This window comes from Chionomys nivalis, chromosome 7 (assembly GCF_950005125.1).
Source record: "Chionomys nivalis chromosome 7, mChiNiv1.1, whole genome shotgun sequence".
In the NCBI taxonomy this organism is placed as follows: domain Eukaryota; kingdom Metazoa; phylum Chordata; class Mammalia; order Rodentia; family Cricetidae; genus Chionomys; species Chionomys nivalis.
In genome coordinates this window covers 52122838-52143854 of record NC_080092.1, presented here as the reverse complement: position 1 = coordinate 52143854, position 21017 = coordinate 52122838, and the positions used below count along the sequence as shown (strand labels likewise).

The 21017-nt window shown below is 52.8% G+C and overlaps 3 protein-coding genes across 16 annotated transcripts in view; 1 reads left to right on the top strand and 2 right to left on the bottom strand.

Moving 5' to 3' along the window:
* Window positions 1–603: 603 nt before the first annotated feature.
* Chrne (cholinergic receptor nicotinic epsilon subunit) lies at window positions 604–4735 on the top strand. Its single transcript, XM_057775986.1, has 12 exons — window positions 604–649; window positions 885–1027; window positions 1111–1155; window positions 1256–1365; window positions 1463–1618; window positions 2004–2104; window positions 2361–2561; window positions 2640–2754; window positions 3936–4050; window positions 4130–4316; window positions 4398–4504; window positions 4580–4735. Exons 1-12 carry the CDS (start codon window positions 604–606, stop codon window positions 4733–4735), a joined length of 1482 nt encoding a protein of 493 aa, XP_057631969.1.
* C7H17orf107 (chromosome 7 C17orf107 homolog) lies at window positions 2855–3759 on the bottom strand. Its single transcript, XM_057775987.1, has 4 exons — window positions 3694–3759; window positions 3402–3602; window positions 3035–3307; window positions 2855–2953 (listed from the first exon to the last, which is right to left on the bottom strand). Exons 1-4 carry the CDS (start codon window positions 3757–3759, stop codon window positions 2855–2857), a joined length of 639 nt encoding a protein of 212 aa, XP_057631970.1.
* Window positions 4736–5055: 320 nt separating the features above from the next.
* Mink1 (misshapen like kinase 1) overlaps window positions 5056–21017 on the bottom strand; it is a 56761-nt gene continuing 40799 nt past the window's right edge. For 2 of the 14 annotated variants that reach the window (XM_057773361.1, XM_057773369.1), the window contains exons 6-33: window positions 20720–20810; window positions 20197–20327; window positions 19765–19819; window positions 19534–19612; window positions 19119–19294; window positions 18683–18752; window positions 17745–17964; window positions 15147–15263; window positions 14598–14684; window positions 14189–14404; window positions 13801–13974; window positions 13279–13542; window positions 10845–10930; window positions 10572–10682; window positions 10319–10437; window positions 10030–10118; window positions 9819–9842; window positions 9533–9696; window positions 9138–9243; window positions 8920–9057; window positions 8643–8751; window positions 7635–7802; window positions 7393–7536; window positions 7093–7227; window positions 6883–6983; window positions 6404–6803; window positions 6178–6317; window positions 5056–5841 (exon numbers count right to left, since the gene is read on the bottom strand). In XM_057773361.1, coding sequence (XP_057629344.1) covers window positions 5758–5841; window positions 6178–6317; window positions 6404–6803; window positions 6883–6983; window positions 7093–7227; window positions 7393–7536; window positions 7635–7802; window positions 8643–8751; window positions 8920–9057; window positions 9138–9243; window positions 9533–9696; window positions 9819–9842; window positions 10030–10118; window positions 10319–10437; window positions 10572–10682; window positions 10845–10930; window positions 13279–13542; window positions 13801–13974; window positions 14189–14404; window positions 14598–14684; window positions 15147–15263; window positions 17745–17964; window positions 18683–18752; window positions 19119–19294; window positions 19534–19612; window positions 19765–19819; window positions 20197–20327; window positions 20720–20810 — 3798 coding nt within the window. In that variant the 3' untranslated portion in view covers window positions 5056–5757. The remainder of the gene's footprint in view (window positions 5842–6177; window positions 6318–6403; window positions 6804–6882; window positions 6984–7092; window positions 7228–7392; window positions 7537–7634; window positions 7803–8642; window positions 8752–8919; window positions 9058–9137; window positions 9244–9532; window positions 9697–9818; window positions 9843–10029; window positions 10119–10318; window positions 10438–10571; window positions 10683–10844; window positions 10931–13278; window positions 13543–13800; window positions 13975–14188; window positions 14405–14597; window positions 14685–15146; window positions 15264–17744; window positions 17965–18682; window positions 18753–19118; window positions 19295–19533; window positions 19613–19764; window positions 19820–20196; window positions 20328–20719; window positions 20811–21017) is intronic. The other 12 variants (XM_057773366.1, XM_057773362.1, XM_057773368.1 and 9 more) reach the window with 12 other exon arrangements.

Here is a 21017-nt window from a genome sequence, read left to right as displayed (position 1 = left end):
AGCCGGATAGTGGTGACACACACCTTTAACCCCAGCACTTGGGAGGCAGAGGCAGGCGGATTTCTGTGAGTTTGAGATCAGCCTGGTCTACAGAGGGAGTTCCAGGACAGCCAGGGCTACACAGAGAAACCCTGTCTTGAAAAACAAAGAAAAAGTAACTAAGACAGAGGTGGTGTGGGAGGCATGGGAGGTTCTCTTTCTCAGCTGCACTCATCAGAATCACAGACACAGGCGACCACACGGGGGATACCAGTGTGTGGTGGGAATGGGAGTCTCCACTGAAGTCTACCCTAAAGGCTTGTGGTTCCAAGTGCTATTAGAGGCCTGTGCCTCTCATGAGACATCACGTCTGCGGCTACAGAGCTGGCTAAAGCACAAGCAAAGGATGCTGGGATGGGGTGGGTAAGGGACACAGTATGGGGCAGCTGCCTCTGGAAGCAGCCAAACTGTCCTCAGCTGTAGCAAGGGTAGAGGATTTGGTGACAGGATTGGGACTGTCTAACCCAGCCCGGAACTAACACCCTCCTCCCCTTCACACAGGCACCTTGTCCTCCCCCTCAAGCCTGTCAAAGCTCAGAATAACCCTGAGAACCAGACAGCAGGATGGCAGGGGCTCTGCTTGGTGCCCTGCTTCTCTTGGCACTCCTTGGTAGGGACAGGAATTAGGGGAGCCAGCTGGGTCCCTATCCCAACCTGGAGGGACCAGGGAAAAGGTGGAGACCAAGGCATAGACTGAGAGAGTACTTGGTCCCCAGGTGCACTACTGTTGGCTTAGGAGAAATGCAGAAAGATACATACAGGAGGGCTGCACAGACCCAGGGGGCGGAGAGAAACCCAGGCTGTGGCTTCATGTCCAGTGATCCTTCCTTCTTGACGTACCCCAGGCAGAAGCGAGAGTAAGAACGAAGAGCTCAGCCTGTATCACCATCTCTTCGACAAGTATGACCCAGGATGCCGGCCAGTTAGGAGGCCTGAAGACACTGTTACCATCACCCTCAAGGTCACCCTAACCAACCTCATCTCACTGGTAAGCTACCCCTCCAATCCTATGCCTGCTTTCTCACTTCTAACCCTAACTCCCGGCCTCAGGCAGGCTCGTTCCTCTTGTAGAACGAGAAGGAGGAGACCCTGACCACCAACGTCTGGATTGGAATTGTGAGTCAGATCTCGGGAGCAGTGCGAGGGTTCCCAGCCAACCCCCTTCTTCCTACCAGGTGGGAGGTGGAGAGCACACCCCTCTGTCCCCTCCTCTCAGGACTGGCAGGACTACAGGCTCAACTTCAGCAAGGAGGATTTTGCAGGCATAGAGACCCTGCGGGTCCCTTCGGAATCTGTGTGGCTGCCAGAGATCGTTCTGGAAAACAAGTGAGGACTGGCCAAGAGGAAACGGTTTTGGGGGGACTTTGTTGGTGGAAGAGGTTCAGTACTCTTTCCAATACTGTGAAAAGCTTGTTCACCACAGCATCGATGGGCAGTTTGGAGTGGCCTATGACTGCAATGTTCTGGTCAGCGAGGGAGGCTACGTGACCTGGTTGCCCCCTGCCATCTACCACAGCACCTGCGCAGTGGAGGTCACCTACTTCCCTTTCGACTGGCAGAACTGCTCTCTGGTTTTCCGGTGGGGAGAGTCACTTCAAGGAGGAGAGGGGGGCCTAGAGCGGGAACAGGGCCTGACATGCAGGAGCAGGTGGGGGCTCTGTGGAAGGGCTGTGCAGGTGGTGGAGGGAGGCACTGAGATGCGTGGGAAGCTGCACCTGGGTTTGCTGCCATCTTGTAGTTTATCCCATAGTTCCAGCTCCTCCCCAGGAAGAATCTGAGGCATGAACATTACTTGAGTCCAGGAGTTTCTTGGACAACATAGTGAGCCCTTGTTCCAACCAAACCAGATGAGCAGGAAGTAGATGTGCTGGAGGGATGTGGGCAAGAGTGGAGTCATTGTGAGCTTCCGGGGCGGGACTAAGAAGTGTCCAGCTTCTGGGGTGAAGCCTGGCCGTGTTTCACAGCTCCCAGACCTATAATGCTGAAGAAGTGGAGTTCATCTTTGCTGTGGATGACAACGGCGAGACCATCGACAAGATTGAAATTGACACGGAAGCTTTTACTGGTGAAGGGGCTATCACTTCCTCCAAAACCTTTCCCGGATGAGGGTCACGGGTGTGTGTGTGGGGGGCTTGCAGAGCCTGACTTGGGCCACACAACTCGATTGTCGCACTAAGCCTCTCTCTTTCACATCCTTACTGGGAATGTCCCTCTCTGCCCATACTTCCCCTATGTTGACAGCCCAGGGTCCTGAGAGATGGGCCCACCCGCTCAGCCTGGAGTTGCAGGTATGTGGGCTGACTGCACCCCATGCCCTGCAGAGAATGGAGAATGGGCCATCGACTACTGCCCAGGCACAATCCGCCATTACAAGGGAGGCTCTGCAGAAGTCCCTGGAGAAACTGACATTATCTACACGCTCATCATCCGCCGGAAGCCGCTCTTTTACGTCATTAACATCATTGTACCTTGTGTACTCATTTCCGGATTGGTGCTGCTTGCTTACTTCCTGCCTGCGCAGGGTAAGGGGTGACCCCTGACTTCTAAAGCCCAGGCTAGGCTCCCTCCCTGGGCCGCTTCTCACGGTATGCTCCCTCTAGCTGGTGGCCAGAAATGCACGGTCTCAATCAACGTCCTGCTAGCCCAGACTGTCTTCTTGTTCCTAATTGCCCAGAAAATTCCAGAGACATCTCTGAGCGTGCCACTGCTGGGCAGGTAACCTCAAAGTGGATCTTACAGAGATGGGGTACCAGCATGGAGGGCGAAGCCAAAGAAGGTTAGCGTAGGGGACTTGCAGTTGTCCTGTTCTGGGTTTTTATTTGGACACAGGGTGGGGCTGGGACAGTGATGGATTATCTGGTCCCCCGTTCTCCTCATTGCTGTTGGATGCCACCTTGGGGTCTCCCGGGTATCTCTGTTGAGAGGTCAGTATGGCTCAGTATAACCTCAGTCCCATCTCCTCTGACCCGTGTCACACCCCTTATTCTGAACGTACCGGATCCCCGGGGACCCCAAGACCCAGCTGGCGTAGGGTTTGTTGCAGGGATGAGGTGGACCCGTGCAAACCGCGTCCGCACAGGCACAGCCACGCCCCCTGGATCAGGTACCGGACACTTGCACCAGCTGCTGCTCCAGCTTGCCGAATCCCCTGCCCTGCAGCCAGGGCTACACGGGTCAGTGCCCTACCCGGATCCCCAGTGTTCGGGGCTGCGCTCAGGCAGCCGTCGCTGCTGTCCAGCACTTCCTGCTGTAGCCACAGGACTGAGATCTGCATTGGGGGCACAGGGGCTAGAGGTCTCTGCTTTTGCTGGCCTAGCCCTCCCCCGCTTTTCTTCCCATCCCTCAACTCCCCAGAGCTGCACCTCTAACAAGGTGGCTCCGAAGCTCATGACGCTGGTTGCAGCTTCTCTTAGCACCAGCCCCAAGGTGGCCTTCTGGGCAGGCGGCTTATTGGATTCCAGGGGCTCCTGGGACTTAAGTTCTCTGAACCTTTGGACCAGATATTCCTGAGCTGCGGCCACAGCAAGTTCCAGGGAAGACAGAAGCGGAGGCTGTAGGGCCACCTGGAGAAGCAGGGGTAGTGGAGTGGGAAGGGTCACAGCGGCAGGCGCTGGAGACCTCTCCAGATGCCGCCTTTGGGTGGACCGTTCTCACCTCGGTGGAGCTATGGAAGTGGTAGACCCACAGCAGGGTGTCCAAGTTGCTGGGAGTCCCCTTCATGGCCGCAACAGATGGTAGATGCGGGAGGGCGGACGATACTGGTGTTGTGGAGGGGTAGCTAAGGGAAGTAACTCCACCACTCCCGCGCGGAGGTGTTTGTGAGGTAGAGGACAGCTAGCGGCTTGTCCTGTTTTGTGGGATGCTGTGACATCATGCCTCCTGGGTATGTATCTCAGGTATCTTATTTTCGTCATGGTGGTTGCCACGCTCATTGTTATGAATTGCGTCATCGTGCTCAACGTGTCTTTGCGGACGCCGACGACTCATAGCACATCCCCTCGGCTACGCCAAGTAAGCTTACGCGCTGGTTGAGTGAAGGACAGCCCAGGGTGGGAGGCGAGCTTGGAACTTATCTCTGCCCTGGCCACAGATTTTATTGGAGCTACTGCCACGCCTCCTGGGCTCAAGCCCACCCCCTGAGGCTCCCCGAGCTGCCTCACCTGCCAGGCGCGCCTCCTCTGTGGGCATTCTGCTCCGAGCAGAGGAGCTCATCCTGAAAAAGCCGCGGAGTGAGCTCGTGTTTGAGGGGCAGAGGCATCGGCATGGGGCTTGGACTGGTGAGCACCGCTCTTGGTGGGTCAAAGGCACACACTTGCATTGGGGATGTTCTTAATGACTTGGTGTTGCCGCCCTTTTAGCTGCCCTCTGCCAGAACCTGGGCGCTGCAGCCCCTGAAATCCGCTGTTGTGTGGATGCTGTGAACTTTGTGGCTGAGAGCACACGAGACCAGGAAGCCAACGAAGAGGTGGGTTAGGGTGAGTGAGAGTGCGGCTAAGGCCCTTCCCTCATTCCCTCTCTTGCGCTAAGCTGTGTCCCACAGGAAGTGTCCGACTGGGTGCGCATGGGGAAAGCCCTCGACAACGTCTGCTTTTGGGCAGCTCTGGTGCTCTTCAGCGTCGGTTCCTGCCTCATCTTCCTTGGGGGTTACTTCAATCAAGTTCCTGATCTCCCCTACCCACCGTGTATCCAACCCTGAGCCTGCACTAGCACCCACTTCACCCCTCCCCCTGCAAGAAGTCAACTTTGCCAACAGGCTGACAATAAATCCATTTTGTGAACTTCCAGGAGGGTTGTGTGGCCGCGTGGGTAGGTCTGGCTCCTCGGGGTCAGTGTGTATAGCAGTCAAGTGATTTGGCCAGGCTCTTGAAGTCAGCACTCTAGGGCAGGGTTTGCCCTTGGTTCAGTCTCATTACCTCTTGGCTCCTTTGATCCATCAGACCTAGCTGATAGCCAATGAGGCTTTGCCTAGACTTAGACATAGGAACACTGACGCCAGATGATGAGCTCTCAACATGGTGGGAGCTGGTAGAATCGTCTTTATTAACAAACGGGTATCCAAGGCCACTACATTGAGAAAGGATACAGGAGGGGGAAGGGCTACCTGCTGCTCACACTATATACAGATGCAAGCAAGGGGGCATGAAGGGAGGGGAGGATGGGAAGGAGGAATGTTTTGGCTATGGGGTCCCTCCTCCATTCCCTGGGACCTGGGGGAGGGGAAATCATTAAAGTGCTTTCAGAAAATGAGGACATGGTCCCTGCCCCTGGAGTGGCTGGTGACCCTCCCCGCAGAACCCAGGGCCCAGTGACCCCCCCCCAGAGTCTGGTACATTCAAGGGGGGAGCCGGCTCCCCTGGCGTGCAAATAAAGGGGTACAGGGCCCTGCTCAGTCAGCAGCAATGGGGTAAGGGGGTCCAAGTCCCAAGCACTCTCCTCCTAAGTGGAGAAAAGGGGATGGGCAAGTCCCACTCAATTCCTGGTACGGGGAAGCTGTGTCATTCCCCAGAAGTTGGGGACAGGCACAGTTTTGAAAACATGTTGGGAGAAAGGATGGTCACGTGATCACAAAAGCTTCAGGGATCAGAGGTCACGTTCCCAGCAGGCTCCAGTGAATCAAACCAGTAAAAGCAAAAGCCCAAAGGGAGAGGGGGAGCAGGGCTGGGCGGCCTGGCTGTAGGGAGAGAGCTGGGTCCATGGGGAGCCCAGCCCAGGGCCTCATCACCAGTTCATGATGCAGTTACGGTTCAGAGTCATAAAGTAAACTTGGCTGCTTCCCCCAGAGCGGACTGAGGCAAAAAACACCTGGATGAGGTAGAAAAGCCATCACGAAGGGCTAAAGTGTGGTGTGTGTGTTTGTGGGTGGGGGATCCTCAGCTGGGAAAGGGAAGAGGAAGTGAGACAAACTACAGATCGGTGCATGCTTCTCCCCACCCCAGTGAAAGGCTAGAGGTGTGTTACCAGACCCCTGGGGTAAAGGCAACAGAACCCAAGGGGAAGGAGGGTGGTGGCTCTGACAGCTTCCGGGGGAGGGGCTGCTCTGAGGAGAACAGCAGAACCACTCCGCCCCCCAGATCTGCCCAGCACAAGGTTTGGACAGCCAGCCTAGCACAGGGCTCCCTCACATACACACTGCCTCACCTTATCATTCCGCTCACACAGGAACTTGAGCCTCTGGGCTCGTTTGTGCATGAAGACCCCATCTAGGTGGCCTGTCTCCACGGAGCGGATCTCAATGGCTTTTTCACCCCAGCCCATTATCTGGTTGGAGCAGATGTAGGCTGAAGGGAAACAATGGGAGAAAGGTTGTAAGGAGGCTGTCCTGGTCACCTCAGGGCAAGCCATCCGGGAGGAGGCCATCACTTACCCACAGAGGTGGGCATCTCTCCCCACTGCAGCACCACATCCTTGATGATCCGCCCATAGGTGTTGACATAGACACCCTCGTCTTCATAGCACAGCAGCATCTCCATGCCGTCGGTGTTGGGGAGGAAGATGATGGCATGGGGCGTGATCTGGCTCTGGATCTGGGGAGAGAGAACGGGGTGAGGTAGGGTCCTCAAGTCTGATGTCCAGAAGGGCTGGTTCCACTTGCTCCACAGCCCTGCTAAGCTCACGTGCACAGGGATGTAGATGTCGTAACTGTTCCCAGAGTCAACATCCACAGCATGGAAGCCAGCACTGGAGCCATAGATGACCTTGAGCCGCTGTCCCTCCTCTACAGTCAGGTCCACCAGCAGAGGGCGGTGAGGGAGGTCAGCAAAGGACTGTGGGGGGAGAGAAGACTCAGGAAGAAAGTGCAGGAGCAGAACCTTCAAATGTACTGAAGGCTGAGGCTGCCATTACCTTGAAGGCCATAAATTTGTGGTAGGGTTTGGGAGCCCAGGCATACACCTCCACAGAGCTCTTCAGGGCAATGACCAGGAACTTAATACGCTCATATTTCACTGGGGGCAAGAAAGGGGGACGCAATGACTTCCGCTGTCAGGCTTTGATGACCTCCGCATTTAGCCCAGACCTTGTTTCTCCCTGGCTACTGTGTTGTGTCATCCTCACCAACACGATAGTGGCCACAGCCCTCCATGTCCCCCACAGTGGTCCACCCTTGCTTCTTCTCCACCTCTGGGTCATTGTGCAGAATCTTATTCCGCAGCCAGGACAGGTAATATACCCGAAGTTTGTTCCTTTTCCCTGAGAGATGGACACACACACACACACACATAAAAACACACTTATTCCCATCAAAGGCCCCATTTGTGTGCTGCTTCATACAATGCTGTTTGCACACCACAGGGAACCACCAAGGCCGTTCTCCTCCCAGGTCGAAGCTGACAAAGCCAGAGTTGAGACAGGCACCTGAGATGGTGATGAGCAGGTTGAGCCCCTCCAGCACGTCCATTTGCTGGAAGCGCCGCCGCCCAATGAGTCCATACACTTTGCCCTGTCCGCTCCGGTCCAGCAGCATCAGCCCATTCTCTGTGCCCACCAGGAGGTTGACCCCTGCAATACGAGTCCTTGGACAGGTCAGAGGCAGACCCGGCTCTCCCCTGATCAGGATCATGGAAGCTGTACCCAGATCCCTTTCAGCCCTGGCTTACCCCAGAGGGCTGCACAGAGGATCTCCGAATTGAATCGCTTCTTGTACTTCCGAATCTCGGGAGTTTCACTATGAGCCCGGGTGTTGGTGGGGTTGACGTTGACCACAGAGCCTTTCCTCACATCGAACTGCAGCTGGTCAAGACGACCACCCTCTCCACCTACTAGGGCTGCCAAGATGAAGAGGGAGGGTGGCTGCAGCCCTCTAGTGTCTGTTTTTATTCCTATGCTATATCTGATCTTGGCACTTCAGAATTCTCAGAAGGGGAAGAGAAAGACTTCAGAGCAGAGGTGCACGAAGAGAGCAGAGATAAAAGAATCCCGGTCTTGAGGTCAGGGCCTAGCTCAAATCCTTCATCTGTCACTCAACCGTTTCCTTAGCCACCCTGAGCAATTGCCCCTCAGAAGCCCTCGCCCAGGCAGGGGCTAAGCCTCAAAAGAGAGGCCTGTGCGTATGACACATGCCTTTAATTCCAGCACTTGGGAAGCAGAGGCAGGCAGTTCTCTGTGAGTTCGGGGCCAGCCTGGTCTACAGAGTGAGTTCCAGGACAGTCAGAGCTTTTATACAGAGAAACCCTGTCGCAAAAAACTAAAAAATTTAAAATTTTTCTTTTCTTTTTTTTTTTTGGATTTTTCGAGACAGGGTTTCTCCGTAGCTTTTGGTTCCTGTCCTGGAACTAGCTCTTGTAGACCAGGCTGGCCTCGAACTCACAGAGATCCGCCTGTCTCTGCCTCCCGAGTGCTGGGATTAAAGGTGAAAATTTTTCTTTTCTATGTATGCAGGTATCCATGGAGGCTGGAAAAGGCATCTGATTCCCTGACTCAAAGTTAAGGAGGGTGTGAGGTGTGTGATGTGGATGTTGGGACCAAACTTGGGTTCTCTGGAAGAGTAGCACATACTTTTAACCACTGAGCCATCTTTTCAGCCCCATGCTTATCCTCTGTAAAGCTACATTCTCAGGCTAGCTCTGAAGTCCAGCTTCACGGCAGATATTTCCTCCTGTCCTCACCTGTGATAGGGATGGTGTCCCCACTGCCTCCGGGCTGGTAGATCCCTAGATCGACAAACATGGTGAAAGAGCTCTTCCCAGGGGCCTTTACCAACCCTCGAGACTGGTACTGTGGGGAGAGGGAACAGTCAAGAACCACGTGTGGCTGTGGGACAGACCCCAGCCCTACTGCGTTCACAGTGCCTTGCTTCACCTGCCACAGTGCTCCCATCACCCACGCTTCTGCAAACCGTTTGCAGGGCTCTCTTTAGTCATGGACCTACGTCAGCACACTTACATCACTGCCTCCATCTTTTGTGGGAGGGCTTTGACCTTTGCTGTTCTCAGTAGGTGAGTGGCTGGGCTGGACCACATCGGGCAGATTTGTGTAGCCATTGCTGTCAGCAAGCAGCAGGCTTCGTTCCTCTTCAGGAGTCTGTAGAACAGACAGAAAGTCAGGGTAGGGCTGCAGAGGGCCTGCCACAGGTGTAGGAAAGGATAGGGAGACCCACTCACACGCTGGACCACCATGGTGCCTCCCCCATATGGGGGCTGGGTCCCGGCTATCTCCTCAACATCATGAACCACCATGGTGCTGACGCTGTCCGTATCTCCATCACTGCTGTGGGAAAGAGGTCCTGCCTGCCATACAATGCCACAGGAAGCAGGTGACAGCGGAGACTGGGGCTTTCAGTCTCCTCTAAAGCCCTCACTGACTCAGGTGTTTTTTGAGTGGCCCTCAGGGTAGGCTGGCAGAGATAGAGGAGCATCTGGAAGGGCCCCCCACAACTGACAGAACAGTGGATGCGGTGGGAAGCTAGCACTCCACCCTGGCACAGCCTCACTCCCACCTTCCCTGAATCTCTCCTCTCCTTGTCCTTATAGGGGGCCTGCCCTAGGACACCCCATACCGGCCCCCGGGAGTGTCTCTGCTCCCCTCTGACGGCTCCCCATCGCCTTCCTCATCCTCATCTTCACTGCTCTCCACCTCCTCACTGGAGGAGGAGTAGTCCATGGCCTTCTTGGGAGGCCTAGGGGCCTCATCCAGGGTCCGCTCTTTGAGCAACACAAAATCCTGCAGGGAAGAAAAGGCATGAGGGGAGCAGTGGGGCTTGGGTAGAAGCAATACATGGGGGCTGCCAGTGGAGCTGCAGACAGGGAACAAGAGAGGGCTCCCCAACAACCCCTCTCACTAACCTCACCAATTGCTCGCTTATAGCTCTAGGAGGGGCCGCGGAGGAGGAAAGGCAGCCAGGAGGAAGCAGGAGAGATGGTGAGAAAGGTTAGTGGCATGAGAGGTGCTGTGTGGCCTGGGACTGCCCTCGTCCTCTCATGGGAGTGAAGGGTCGGCCCTGATCCCAGTGCCCAGGACCCTGAAGGCTGCACATCCTGCCCCCAGATCACTCACTGCAGGTCGGCCTGGCCTTGAACGGTGGTCTTCAGGCTTGGCTTTGTTCCCGGGGGAGAGCACTGGTGAGCTGTCCAGTTTTGTGGAGGCTGGGCATGGCAGGGTGGAAGAAAGAAGGTCACAGATACCTACAAAGTGGCCTCAGGCCGATGCTGACCATAGGCCCCAACCCTACGCACAGGCCTCTTGTCCCCGTGGTGTTCTGGTCCTAAGCTACTAAAGGCCATAGGCCCTGCTCTCAGTGTTGATCAAGACAAATTCAAGGCCCAGGTATGTCAGGTTGACATACCTCCCACACGGTTTCGGTTTCGTTCCAGTGAGCCAGCCTGAGGGAGGTGTCCATGAGAGGTCGGGAGGACACTGTCTGAGCGCTCCCAGCCAGGGTCACTCCTCCTGAGGTCGGGATTACTGTGAAGGGACGGAGTTCATGTCAGAGATGTGCTTCCAGCCATGGGTGTCAAGCTACACTGCAGGAGGAGCCATCACCAGGGAAGCAGGTGGCAGAAGTGAGAAGTGAGAGTGAGTGGGCCCAACTCCATTACCTAGAGGCGTTGGGCGGGCCAGGGGGCTGAGCTGGGGGCCCAGGAGGCTTGGGGGTGCCCCGCTCTGCCCGCCTCTGCAGATAGATTTGCCAGGCGGAGTTGCTGCGAGGTCTGTGGAGGGAGCAGAGGGTGCCGGGGCGGGTGGTGGTGGCACAAGGAGGGGCTGAGGTGCCTGGTTTGGGGCTTGCCCCACCCCTATGCAGGTAACCTGGCAAAGTCCCTATGTCTCTTACTCCCTAGGTTGCCACATGACCCCACCCTGGTGTTGTGTACCTGGCACGGACAGCCTGAGCTGGCCGGGACCCTCCGGCCCCACTGGTGTTAAGGGCAGTGGCAATAGACGAGGTTCTCTGAGGAACCTGTAAAGAACAGGCATTGGCAAGATCTGTCAGTCATGTGCAGATGTCACACACATTCAACCCCAACCTAAGAAATGTAGTCTTCAGCATCCACGGAGAAACAAACAGGTCAGGTAAGTTACCGAGTATATCCAGGCTATGAAGTTGAAAAATGGCCAGTGGGATAAAGCCACCTATAAGTTATAAGAGTTGATAAGAAGCCTGAGCTAATGGGCCAGTCAGTTTATAGTTAATGTAGACCTCTGTGTGATCTCTTTGGGAGACTGTGGGAGCCGGGCAGGACAGAAGCCCCTCGCCAATAAATGGTGCCCACGTGGACAACATAAAGCCAGACAGAGCTTGGGAAGTAATTCTAGACAGAAAAGAACAGAGCTAAGCACAGCTTATTGAGAGCAGCATTTTCTCAGGTGGGTTCTGTTTGTTAGAGGCAAATGTGTCTCATTTTCTTCCTGACTCAGCTTTAGCTGTAAAACCTTGCAGCTTTTTTGAGAGGTCCTGCCATGAAACACTTAAATGGTGTTGATGAAAAGCTGACCACATGCTTTTTGGTTTTCAGCCGTAGCAGGAAAAAAGCTGCAACATTTTAAAATGCCAGCTTCCTGGGCCATCCTGCCAGCACAAACTCTGACTCTTGAAAGCAGGAGGTCCGCCTACAGAGTGTGTGGTTTGTGAGCAGATTGCTGCGGCTTGCTTGCTGGCAGGGACCTTGAAAGGCCATAGAGTTGTGGCAATAAACGTGGCTACAGCTGGTACCTCTACCATGAGGCTGGAATCTCAGAAAGCTAAGGAATGGGCAGGATCCAGCTGTCAAACCCACGGCTTTAAACCTACCCATATTGCTTACCAAATTATAGACTCATGCGGTCCGAAAAAGAGAGATATACAGTAAAGAGAGATTCAAAAATGAAGAAAACCTCTAAATGTTTTAGTGTGTTAAAAATATATGCAAGCTTTGGAGAGAAAAGAAAAAGGTTAGAATCCTTAAAGAGAGAGAGAGAGAGAGAGAGAGAGAGAGAGAGAGAGAGAGAGAGAGAGAGAGAGAGAAGTTGGGTACACACCTTTAATCCCAACACTTGGAATACAGAGGTAGGCAGACCTCTGTGAGTTCAATGTGCGATGACACACACCTTTAATCCCAGTGTTGGGGCAGAGGCAGGCAGATCTCTGTGGGTTCAAGGACAGCCTGGTCTACAGAAGGAGTTCCAGGACAGTCAAAGATACAGAGAATCTGACTCAAAAAATCAAAAATTAAAAATAAAAGAAATAGAATTTAAAATAAAGCTACGCAAAGATGAAAAATACATAGAGTCTGGATACTGTATATTATGTTCTCTTTGAATTGTTTGAATGCTGAGGAAAGAACAACAGCTGCTAAAAGATATTTGTTTGTAAATGCTGCTGAATTAATCCAAGATGTTTTTTTTGAAAATACCTTGACTTCAAAAGATACGTTACTTTAGAGAAGATAGTTTTGCTTTTGTTTCCACAGAAAATGAGAAGTTGTGGATTCATTCTGAGTTAAGAAAAACCAGGTTTGATCAAGGAAGACCACCTGAGAGATCTCTGGTAGAAACAGATGGCTCAGATGTCTGAGTTCTACATCCAGAATAGGTTCAAGATGCTGCCTGAGATAATCAAGCCTCACAGGATACTCCAGTCAAGACTTGATCATACTTCTAAATTTTCTTTAGGTCCCCATAAGATTATCAGCACCCCCAACCAGCAGGAAGAAGCCTGGAAAACCATGCCCCCCCCCCAAAATGGACTATGGATATTTCCCTTTAAAAAAAAAAAAAGAGGGGGAAGTGGTGTGGGACAATTGTATCCTGCCAATTATATTTTAAATAAACATTGATTGGTCAGTAGCCAGACAGGAAGTATAGATGGGATAACCAGACAGGAAGTAGAGTCAGGTCAGTGAGATCAGGAGTATTCTGGGAAGAAGGAAGCTTTTTCTGCAGTTGTGAGCCCGCCACAGAAGAAGCAAGATGTGACTGCCTTGCTGAAAAAGGTACTGAGCCATGTGTCTAACATATACTAGAATGATGGGCTAATATAAGTTATAAGAGTTAATAAGAAGCCTGAGCTAATGGGCCAGTCAGTTTATAGTTAATGTAGACCTCTGTGTGATTTTTTTGGGACTTAACAATTGCAGGAATCGGGCAGGACAGAAACCCCGACAACAGCCACCTTTATATATCAACCTTTGGTACCAAGCAACTGGCTATTTCTCAGCCCCCACTGTCACTGCTGTCTCCACCCTCTGGATGCTAACCCTTGCATGGCTGCCTTGCTTTCTTCCTTCCCACTCTCAACTCTATTTTCTTGTCCTTCAGGGTTGTGCTTACCTTAGGTGGAGCCTCGTTATCAGGTCGGACCCAGGATGGGGGGTTTGGGCTCGGGCCAGGCCCTTCCGAGGTGGGGTCTGAATTCTGGCGGATGACAGCTCCTCGGGCACTGGGCGTGGCGGTGGGTGTGGGAACAGCAGCAGGGTCAGGGTCATGGGAGGCAGGGAAGGCAGCCAGGTTTCGAGTGGGTTGGTCCTGCAGGGACTGGGATCGGGGTACAGGTGCTGCATATGGCTTCAGTGGGACCCGGTGTGCTACCAGGCTCTGTAGGGAGAGACCAGGAAGGATGGGCAGCCTGCTGTGGCACATTCTGCAAACTAGGGTCTGGGCTGAGAAAAGTTCTTTCTCCCCTCAGCAGACGCTGGAGAAGACTAGACACACGCAGCTGCAAACTGTCCACAGGGCTGTGACTGTGGTGTGCAGAAGACACTAGTGAATGCATGCACGTGTTCATGGATGCAGCTCTGTACCTGGCTTTGAGCAAAGCCACTTGTGCTGGGACAGGAATGGGGACAGACTCACCTTGTGCGGTCCTTCTTGAGGCTCCACAGGCCTCTGCATAGGAGGAGTTTGGGAAAGAGGTCCTGGGGGGCTAGGAGAGGCCTGGGAGATGGGGGGCTCTGGCCCTGTACTGCTTGGCTTCGTCTTGGCCAAGGGAGAGTTCTGCTGCTTATTCATCCTTGCTCTCTCTTCCACCTGTGATGCAAGAGGTCGTCAGCAGGCCAGTGTCTGCTTCCCTGGTCTCAGAATCTAGATCCTCACTTGCTCCAAGCACTCCATCACTGCAACCTCTACTCCTCTGCCCTTCTCATGCCCATTTCTGTGCAGCAACCACTTCTCACAACTTTCCAGCCCTCAGGCAAAAGACTGGCAGGATTGGGTCTTAGGGGATAAAGCAGGCTGTGAGTACCTCTCGGGCCCATGCTGGCTTGTCAGCAGGATTAATGCCCCGACCATAATGATACAGGGGCTTCCTGTCCCCAGGCAGGATCTGTTGCTGCTGCTTCTGGAGCTGTTGTTGTTGTTGCTGCTGCTGCAGGGACTTGAGGTAGGCATGCTCCTGCTGCAGCTGTCTCTGGAGCCGCTCCGACTGCCTCTGCTCCTCTAGCTGCTTCCGCTTGTATTCCTGGGCCCAACAGTAGGGACAGAGGGTCAGCAGGGTGTGGCCCTGTGAGTTAGAGCAGGCAGCCCTTCCTTTCCTCTACTGCCCACACAGGAGCTGCTTCCCTGGAGTCCCTTTCCCTGATGTGTTTCCCATCCCAGCGCAGGAAAGCAGCTCAGGATGGCATCTTCCCGAGGACACCGAGGGACCCCGTTACCAGCAGCAGGGCCTGTTCCTGGAGCAGCTGTTGCTGAAGGATCTCGAGCTGTCGCTGCTCCTCCTCTAGCCTGTGACGGATATATTCCTGGGGGGTGGGGTGGGGCAGGGGGCAGGGAGAGAGGGAGGCAGCAGAGGAGGGTGGCAGCAGCGGCGAAGGGAGGGAATCAGCGGGGTGAGGATGAGGGGGAACAAGGGTAGATGAGCCCCAGGGGGCAATGTGGCACAGATGGGAATAAGAGGAGACAGGGGATGAAGAGGAATCAGGTGGGTACCATGAGGGACAATGCCCCAGAGAGAAGTCAGGGATGGGCAGAGAGATGGGGAATGAAGACACAGAGACAAGAGGGCAGGGAGAAGGGTAGGGTTGAAGGGTAGGAGAAAACAGAGAGAAAGAGTGAAGCTAGAAAAGATAGGAGGAATCTGGGGGTAGGGGAGCGAAAGGGACAGGGCACCGAGGAGCAAGGAAGGCAGGCAGCAGGAGCAGGGGCAGGGGCAGGGGCAGGGCAGGTGTGGAGGCGGGTGTCTGTGTGTGCACTGGCGCCAATACCTGCTCCCGCTCTGCCTGCCGCCTCTCCTCCTCTCGCCGCAGGGCTTGCATATCTTCCAACCGCCGCTGCTGCTCCTTTTCCTGCAGCTTCCGCTGCTCCCGCTCGCGCCGCTGTTGCTGTAGACCAAAGAGGTGATGTGTCTTATGGACTGTAACAGGGCAGGTATTTGTTAGAGATGGTGGAGAGAAAAGCTTTAACACTTCCGAGCATGAATCCTGAGCCCTGTAGCAGAGCTGCACACCTGGGCTAGACAGAGGCTGCTGCGCCTGGGGCGGGCTGGAAGATGACATTTTCCTTTTCCCACTGGAGCGCTGTGCTGGCTAGTTTTTTTTTTTTTTAAATATTTATTTATTATGTATACAATATTCTGGTGCCAGAAGAGGGCACCAGACCTCATTACAGATGGTTGTGAGCCATCATGTGGTTGCTGGGAATTGAACTCAGGACCTTTGGAAGAGCAGGCAATGATCTTAACCGCTGAGCCATCTCTGCAGCCCCTGTGCTGGCTAGTTTTATGTCAACCTGACACAAGCTAGAGTCATTTGAGAACAGGGAACCTGAATTGAGAAAATGCCCCCACCAGATCAGTGGTGCATTTTCTTTTTTTTTTTTAAATATTTATTTACTTATTATGTATATAATATTCTTTCTGTGTGTATGCCTGAAGGCCAGAAGAGGGCACCAGACCTAATTACAGATGGTTGTGAGCCACCATGTGGTTGCTGGGAATTGAACTCAAGACCTTTGGAAGAGCAGGCAATGCTCTGAACCGCTGAGCCATCTCTCCAGCCCAGTGGTGCATTTTCTTGATGACTGATGTGGGAGGGCCCAGTTCACTGTGGGCGGTGCCTCTCCTAGACTGGGGGTCCTGAGTACTATAAGGAAACAGGACAAGCAAGCCATGGGATACAAACCAGTAAGCAGTGTTCCTCTCAGTGTCTTTATTAGTTCCTGCCTTGAGTTCCTACCCTGACTTCCAATGATGAACTTTGATGTAGAAGTGTAAGCAAAATAAACCCTTTTTCTGCCAAGTGGCTTTTGGTCACGGTGTGCTATCACAGAAGATGAAACCCCAAGACACCAACAAAAACAAGTGTTGAGAACAGCAACCCCCTAACATGCTCCTTGTACCCCAAATCTGACTTTGTCTTGATCTCTAAGAGATAGATGTTAATGATAACCTTTGGCCAACAGGGGGCACCAAGTGTCTGTGCTTAGAAAAGCAACCTTTGAATTTGAGCAACCACCTTCACGAAATCAGTTGCCCAGGACATTTTTTTTGGAACATTCTTTCTGACCAGTGTCTGTCCCCATCCCAAACAAGACCAACCATGAAATGAGCAAGACCAGGCCTCTGGACACACAGAAGTTCTCCTCCTGTGGTGAGGCTGCTGGCCAGGCCTCTGTCACTTGCTACTGGCTGCTATTACAGAGACGAGCAGAAAGTCTTCAATTGAGTTTTTCTTACAAATTTCTTCCTACTCAGCAAGAACAGAGGTCTACTTTGAGGAACGGTGGACAGTGGAGATGCTGCAGCTATGCTTGAGACAATGTTTTTTGTTGTTGAGTTATAAAGTTTGAAAAAAATGCAGATTTTTTTATTCTCCATCATGCACCAATAATAAGTACATTTAGACAGACATCACACACAAAATTGTTATTTTGTTACTAGAGATCACACCCAAGAGACTCCTGTATGACAGGCTCTACTATTGAGCTGTATCCCCAGACCCAACCCTTTTTTTGAGATAAGGTCTCACCTTGATCCTCCTGCCTCCTCCTTCAGAGTGCTGGGTTATAAGTGCATACTACTGCAGCCAGTTTTCTGTGGTGCTGGGGATTGCAAGCTCTCTATCAACTGAGTTAGTTACACAGCTTTTTTGGTTGTTTGGGTTTTTTTGTTTTTTTGTTTTTTTGTTTTTTGAGACAGGGTTTCTCTGTGGTTTTGGAGCCTGTCCTGGAACTAGCTCTTGTAGACCAGGCTGGCCTCGAACTCACAGAGATCCGCCTGCCTCTGCCTCCCGAGTGCTGGGATTAAAGGCGTGCGCCACCACCGCCCGGCCTATTTTTTTTTTTAAATTCTTTTATTTATTATGTATACAATATTTTGTCTGTGTGTATGTCTGCAGGCCAGAAGAGGGCACCAGACCTCATTACAGATAGATGGTTGTGAGCCACCATGTGGTTGCCAGGAATTGAACTCAGGACCTTTGGAAGAGGAGGCAATGCTCTTAACCACTGAGCCATCTCTCCAGCCCTCACTGTAATATTTTAATGAGTAATAGAACAAATAGAAAACTGTACTTAAACATAAGATTCTCTTCAATTAAAATGAATTTCCTCTACCTACCTTTAATCAGTTGAAAACAATTTATAGAAAAAAAAAAACAAATATAAGCAGCAACAGCTCTATCATGGCAATAGCTCTCACTTTGATAGGATGCTGATGGCACAACCATCCACACTAAGCTGGGCAGGGGACCAGCACCTGGAGACTGAGCCCCTAGTAACAGTGGAGAGTCTTTCCATGAAGACTGAAAAGGGCCAGGCAAAGCCTGTCTTACTCCTCGCTTTTCCTCCTGCCCTGGTGGACCCACCTCCTCCACACGCCGCCGCTCTTCCTTCTGCTCCTCTATGCGGCGCTGCCGCTGGTGCAGCAGGTGTTTGATGTGTGCCTCAGGGTCTCGTTGCTGCTGCTGCTGCTGCAACTGTTGCTGCTGCTGCTGCTTTAAAGCCTCAGAGTTGCTCTTATTCTCCTGCTGGAGTCGGAGGAATTCTCGGCGGAGTGTGGACTCCCCAGGCACATTCATGATGGAGCTAGATGATTGTGGCAAAGGCATACGGAGGTCAGAACATGCTGGTGGTCCTTCTTCCCTGGGCAGCCTGCCTGAGTGCCTCCAACTGTACTGGACCCCCTGCCAATGGGCAATCCCAAGGGCCGTGGATTTGTCTTCTCTTCTGTCCCTCTTCCCTGTTTGAGACAGGGCCTGAATTATGTAGCCCAGACTGGTCTGGAACTTGCTATCCTCCTGCTTCAGTCTCTCAAATGCTAGGATTAGAGGTACGCATCCTCGCCCCTGGCTAAACAATGTTTACTGCTATTTTAAAGATTCCAGCCCGTACCTTTGTCAGGCCTAAACAACCTTCTCTTCACCATCCATTCTCTTCACTCTTTCTCATACAGGAACTCCACCTGCTATTTTTTCAGTTACATCATTTACTATGTATGTGCACACACACTTGTAAGCAGCCCACGTGTGCATGTCTCAGTGCACCACAGCATTCAAATGGAGGTCAGGACAACTTAGAAGAATCCTCTCCCTTTAACATGTGGATCCCAGCAACTAAACTCAGGTCATCAAGCTTAAGGCAGGTGCTTCTGCCTGATGAGCCAATTCACCAACCCAGGGACTCAGTTTATACAAGCTATCTTTTATGTGCTATTACCTAAGAGCCCTCAAAGCCAAGGATCATTGCTGTCCCCTCAGACAATACACACAGACCCCAACCTCCCACCTCTACCCGCCAAACCCACCTCGGCTCGCCTTCTTCTCCATGGCTGTCATCCTCCTCTTCACTGCCACTGTACTCATATTCCGTCTCCTCTGCAAAGGGAAGACACTGAGGCTTTTCCACCCAGAGTTCCAGACTCCACCCCGGGTAGGGAAACTTCAGCTGGAAATATCGTTTCGGTCTACGTGCACAGCCCATCGCAAGGTACCTCCCCAACAGGTTCATATGCTCACACCAGCACAGGCTTGGAATGAGTTCTCTGTGAGGACATCACATAGCCGTCCTCACCTGCAAGGCTGACTTGAGACAAGTGGAAAAGGCCCAGGGGTTACAAGTTTGGGAGAGGGCTCCTTGGGCAGGGAGAGCTGGGGTAAGGGAAGGGAGAGCAAAGGCAAGCCCTAGAGAGGAGACAGGGCACAGACACACCCAAACCCCCTGCTCCTGAGCCATCCACTGACCTTTCTCACCCCGCTTCTTCCGGGAGCGGTCAATGTGGTCCTTGAGCTGGATGCGGACCTGCCGCTCTGTGGGCTGGTCTCGGATGAAGGGAAACTTGAGTAACTGTTCAGTTGGTGGGCGGCTCAAGTAAGTCTTGATGAGACACGTATCAATGAAGTCAGTGAACTTCTTAGACCTGGAAACAGTAGTGGCTCACACTGGGAGGGCCCCTTTGGAAGGGCAGTCACAGGAGATGGTGGGCCATATATCTCTAAATTGTCTTTTCTTTCCTGGCTTTCCAAATCCCAATCCCAGTTGCTGCCTACAGTCCCCACACCTCTCCATGGTGTGCCCCAAAGCCTGAACACAAGTATTAGGGTGAGGGTGGCCCTGCCTGAACCTTCACTGTCAGACTGAAAACACTCACAGACATACCATTTCTTTGACTTGAGTCTTGGGGGAGGGTTCCGAGGGATGAGGAAGAGAGCCCGCATGGGGTGCATGTCACACAGAGCTGGGACAAGGAAGAGACACTATCAATCCTACTTCATGGAGAGGCCAAGGAATCCCTCTCTTAACGTGACTTCCGAAGTCCATCTCCTCCCTATACCACTTCCTTGCCCTCCCTTCTGTCCCATCCTACTCCAAGGCAAAGTCAGCACTTACGGGGGGCTCCCTCTGCCATTTCAATGGCTGTGATTCCTAGAGACCAAATGTCACTCTAAAGAAGGGAAAGAAGAGACAAGGATGAATCGTTCCTGACAATATTGCATAACTCCCTTCACCCAGCACCCATACAAACCTACCATAGCCTCACCCCTTCCTGAGATCCCCTTCTTCCAAATCATTCCACCTTCTCATATAAACAGTTCCTGCCGTAAAATACTGGGTTTTTAATTTAGTTTATTTGTAATAGGGTCTTGCTAGGAAGCCCTCGAGGACCTCAAACTACAACCCTCCAGGTTTGGCTTCCCAGGCCTGGCCACACACCGTGAGAAGTTTCTATCCCTTCACTGCTCACGTGTCACTGCCCCCAGACTTTCAATCCATCCGTTATCCCCACCTTACTTCCCGAGCTCCTGCTTCTCTCTTTCATACCCTGTAGTCGTAGGTGGCGTCAGGGTTCTCATCGCAGGCAATGACTTCTGGGGCCATCCAGTATGGGGTCCCAATGAAAGTGTTCCGCCTGCCCACAGTGCGGTCCAGCTGAGCACTCACCCCAAAATCCACTATAAGACATGAGGAAGGGGTCAGCATGCAAAGCCCCCTCTACTCTTGGGCTTTATAGTACACGGCATGCTCTCATGTGTCTGGACTGAAGCAGCGGAGGCCTAGATCCTACTTAGAAACCTCTACATCCTCTTCAGGACAGCATCGCAGGCAGAAGGGAACTCAATGCCCTGTCTCCACAGAAGGGTGCGGAGTAGCTGCGCCCTGGTGGGCAGCAGGTGAAAGGCTTCTTGGGATTTTCAGCAGGAGGCAGACATCTTGGTGTTGGGAGAAAGGGACAGGGAAGAGACCCCCTTGGCACAAATGCAATTGGACCTAAGCCAGACATTTGAGGAAGGCGACCCTGTTCCCAGGCTTGATGGCAAAAGGGCCTCAGAAGGACCCACAGTACCTAGCTTGACTTCAGCATTCTCTGTCAGCAGCACATTCTGTCCCTTGATGTCTCGGTGGATCACCTTGTGGGCATGGAGATGGGCGAGACCCTGGAACAAGAGTGGGGAGAATCAGCCATAGTGTTGGAGGGGTGAAAAGAGCATGGAGGTACAAAGAGATTGAGGGGAAGTTAGCTGCTGGTCCTCACTTCAGAGCGAGGCTAAATGTACAGACCAAACCCACCCACAGCCCAAGTGCAGGCAGAGTTGAGGTGTGAGACTCTTCATAGTGGCTAGCTGCCTCCCTCAATAACAAAT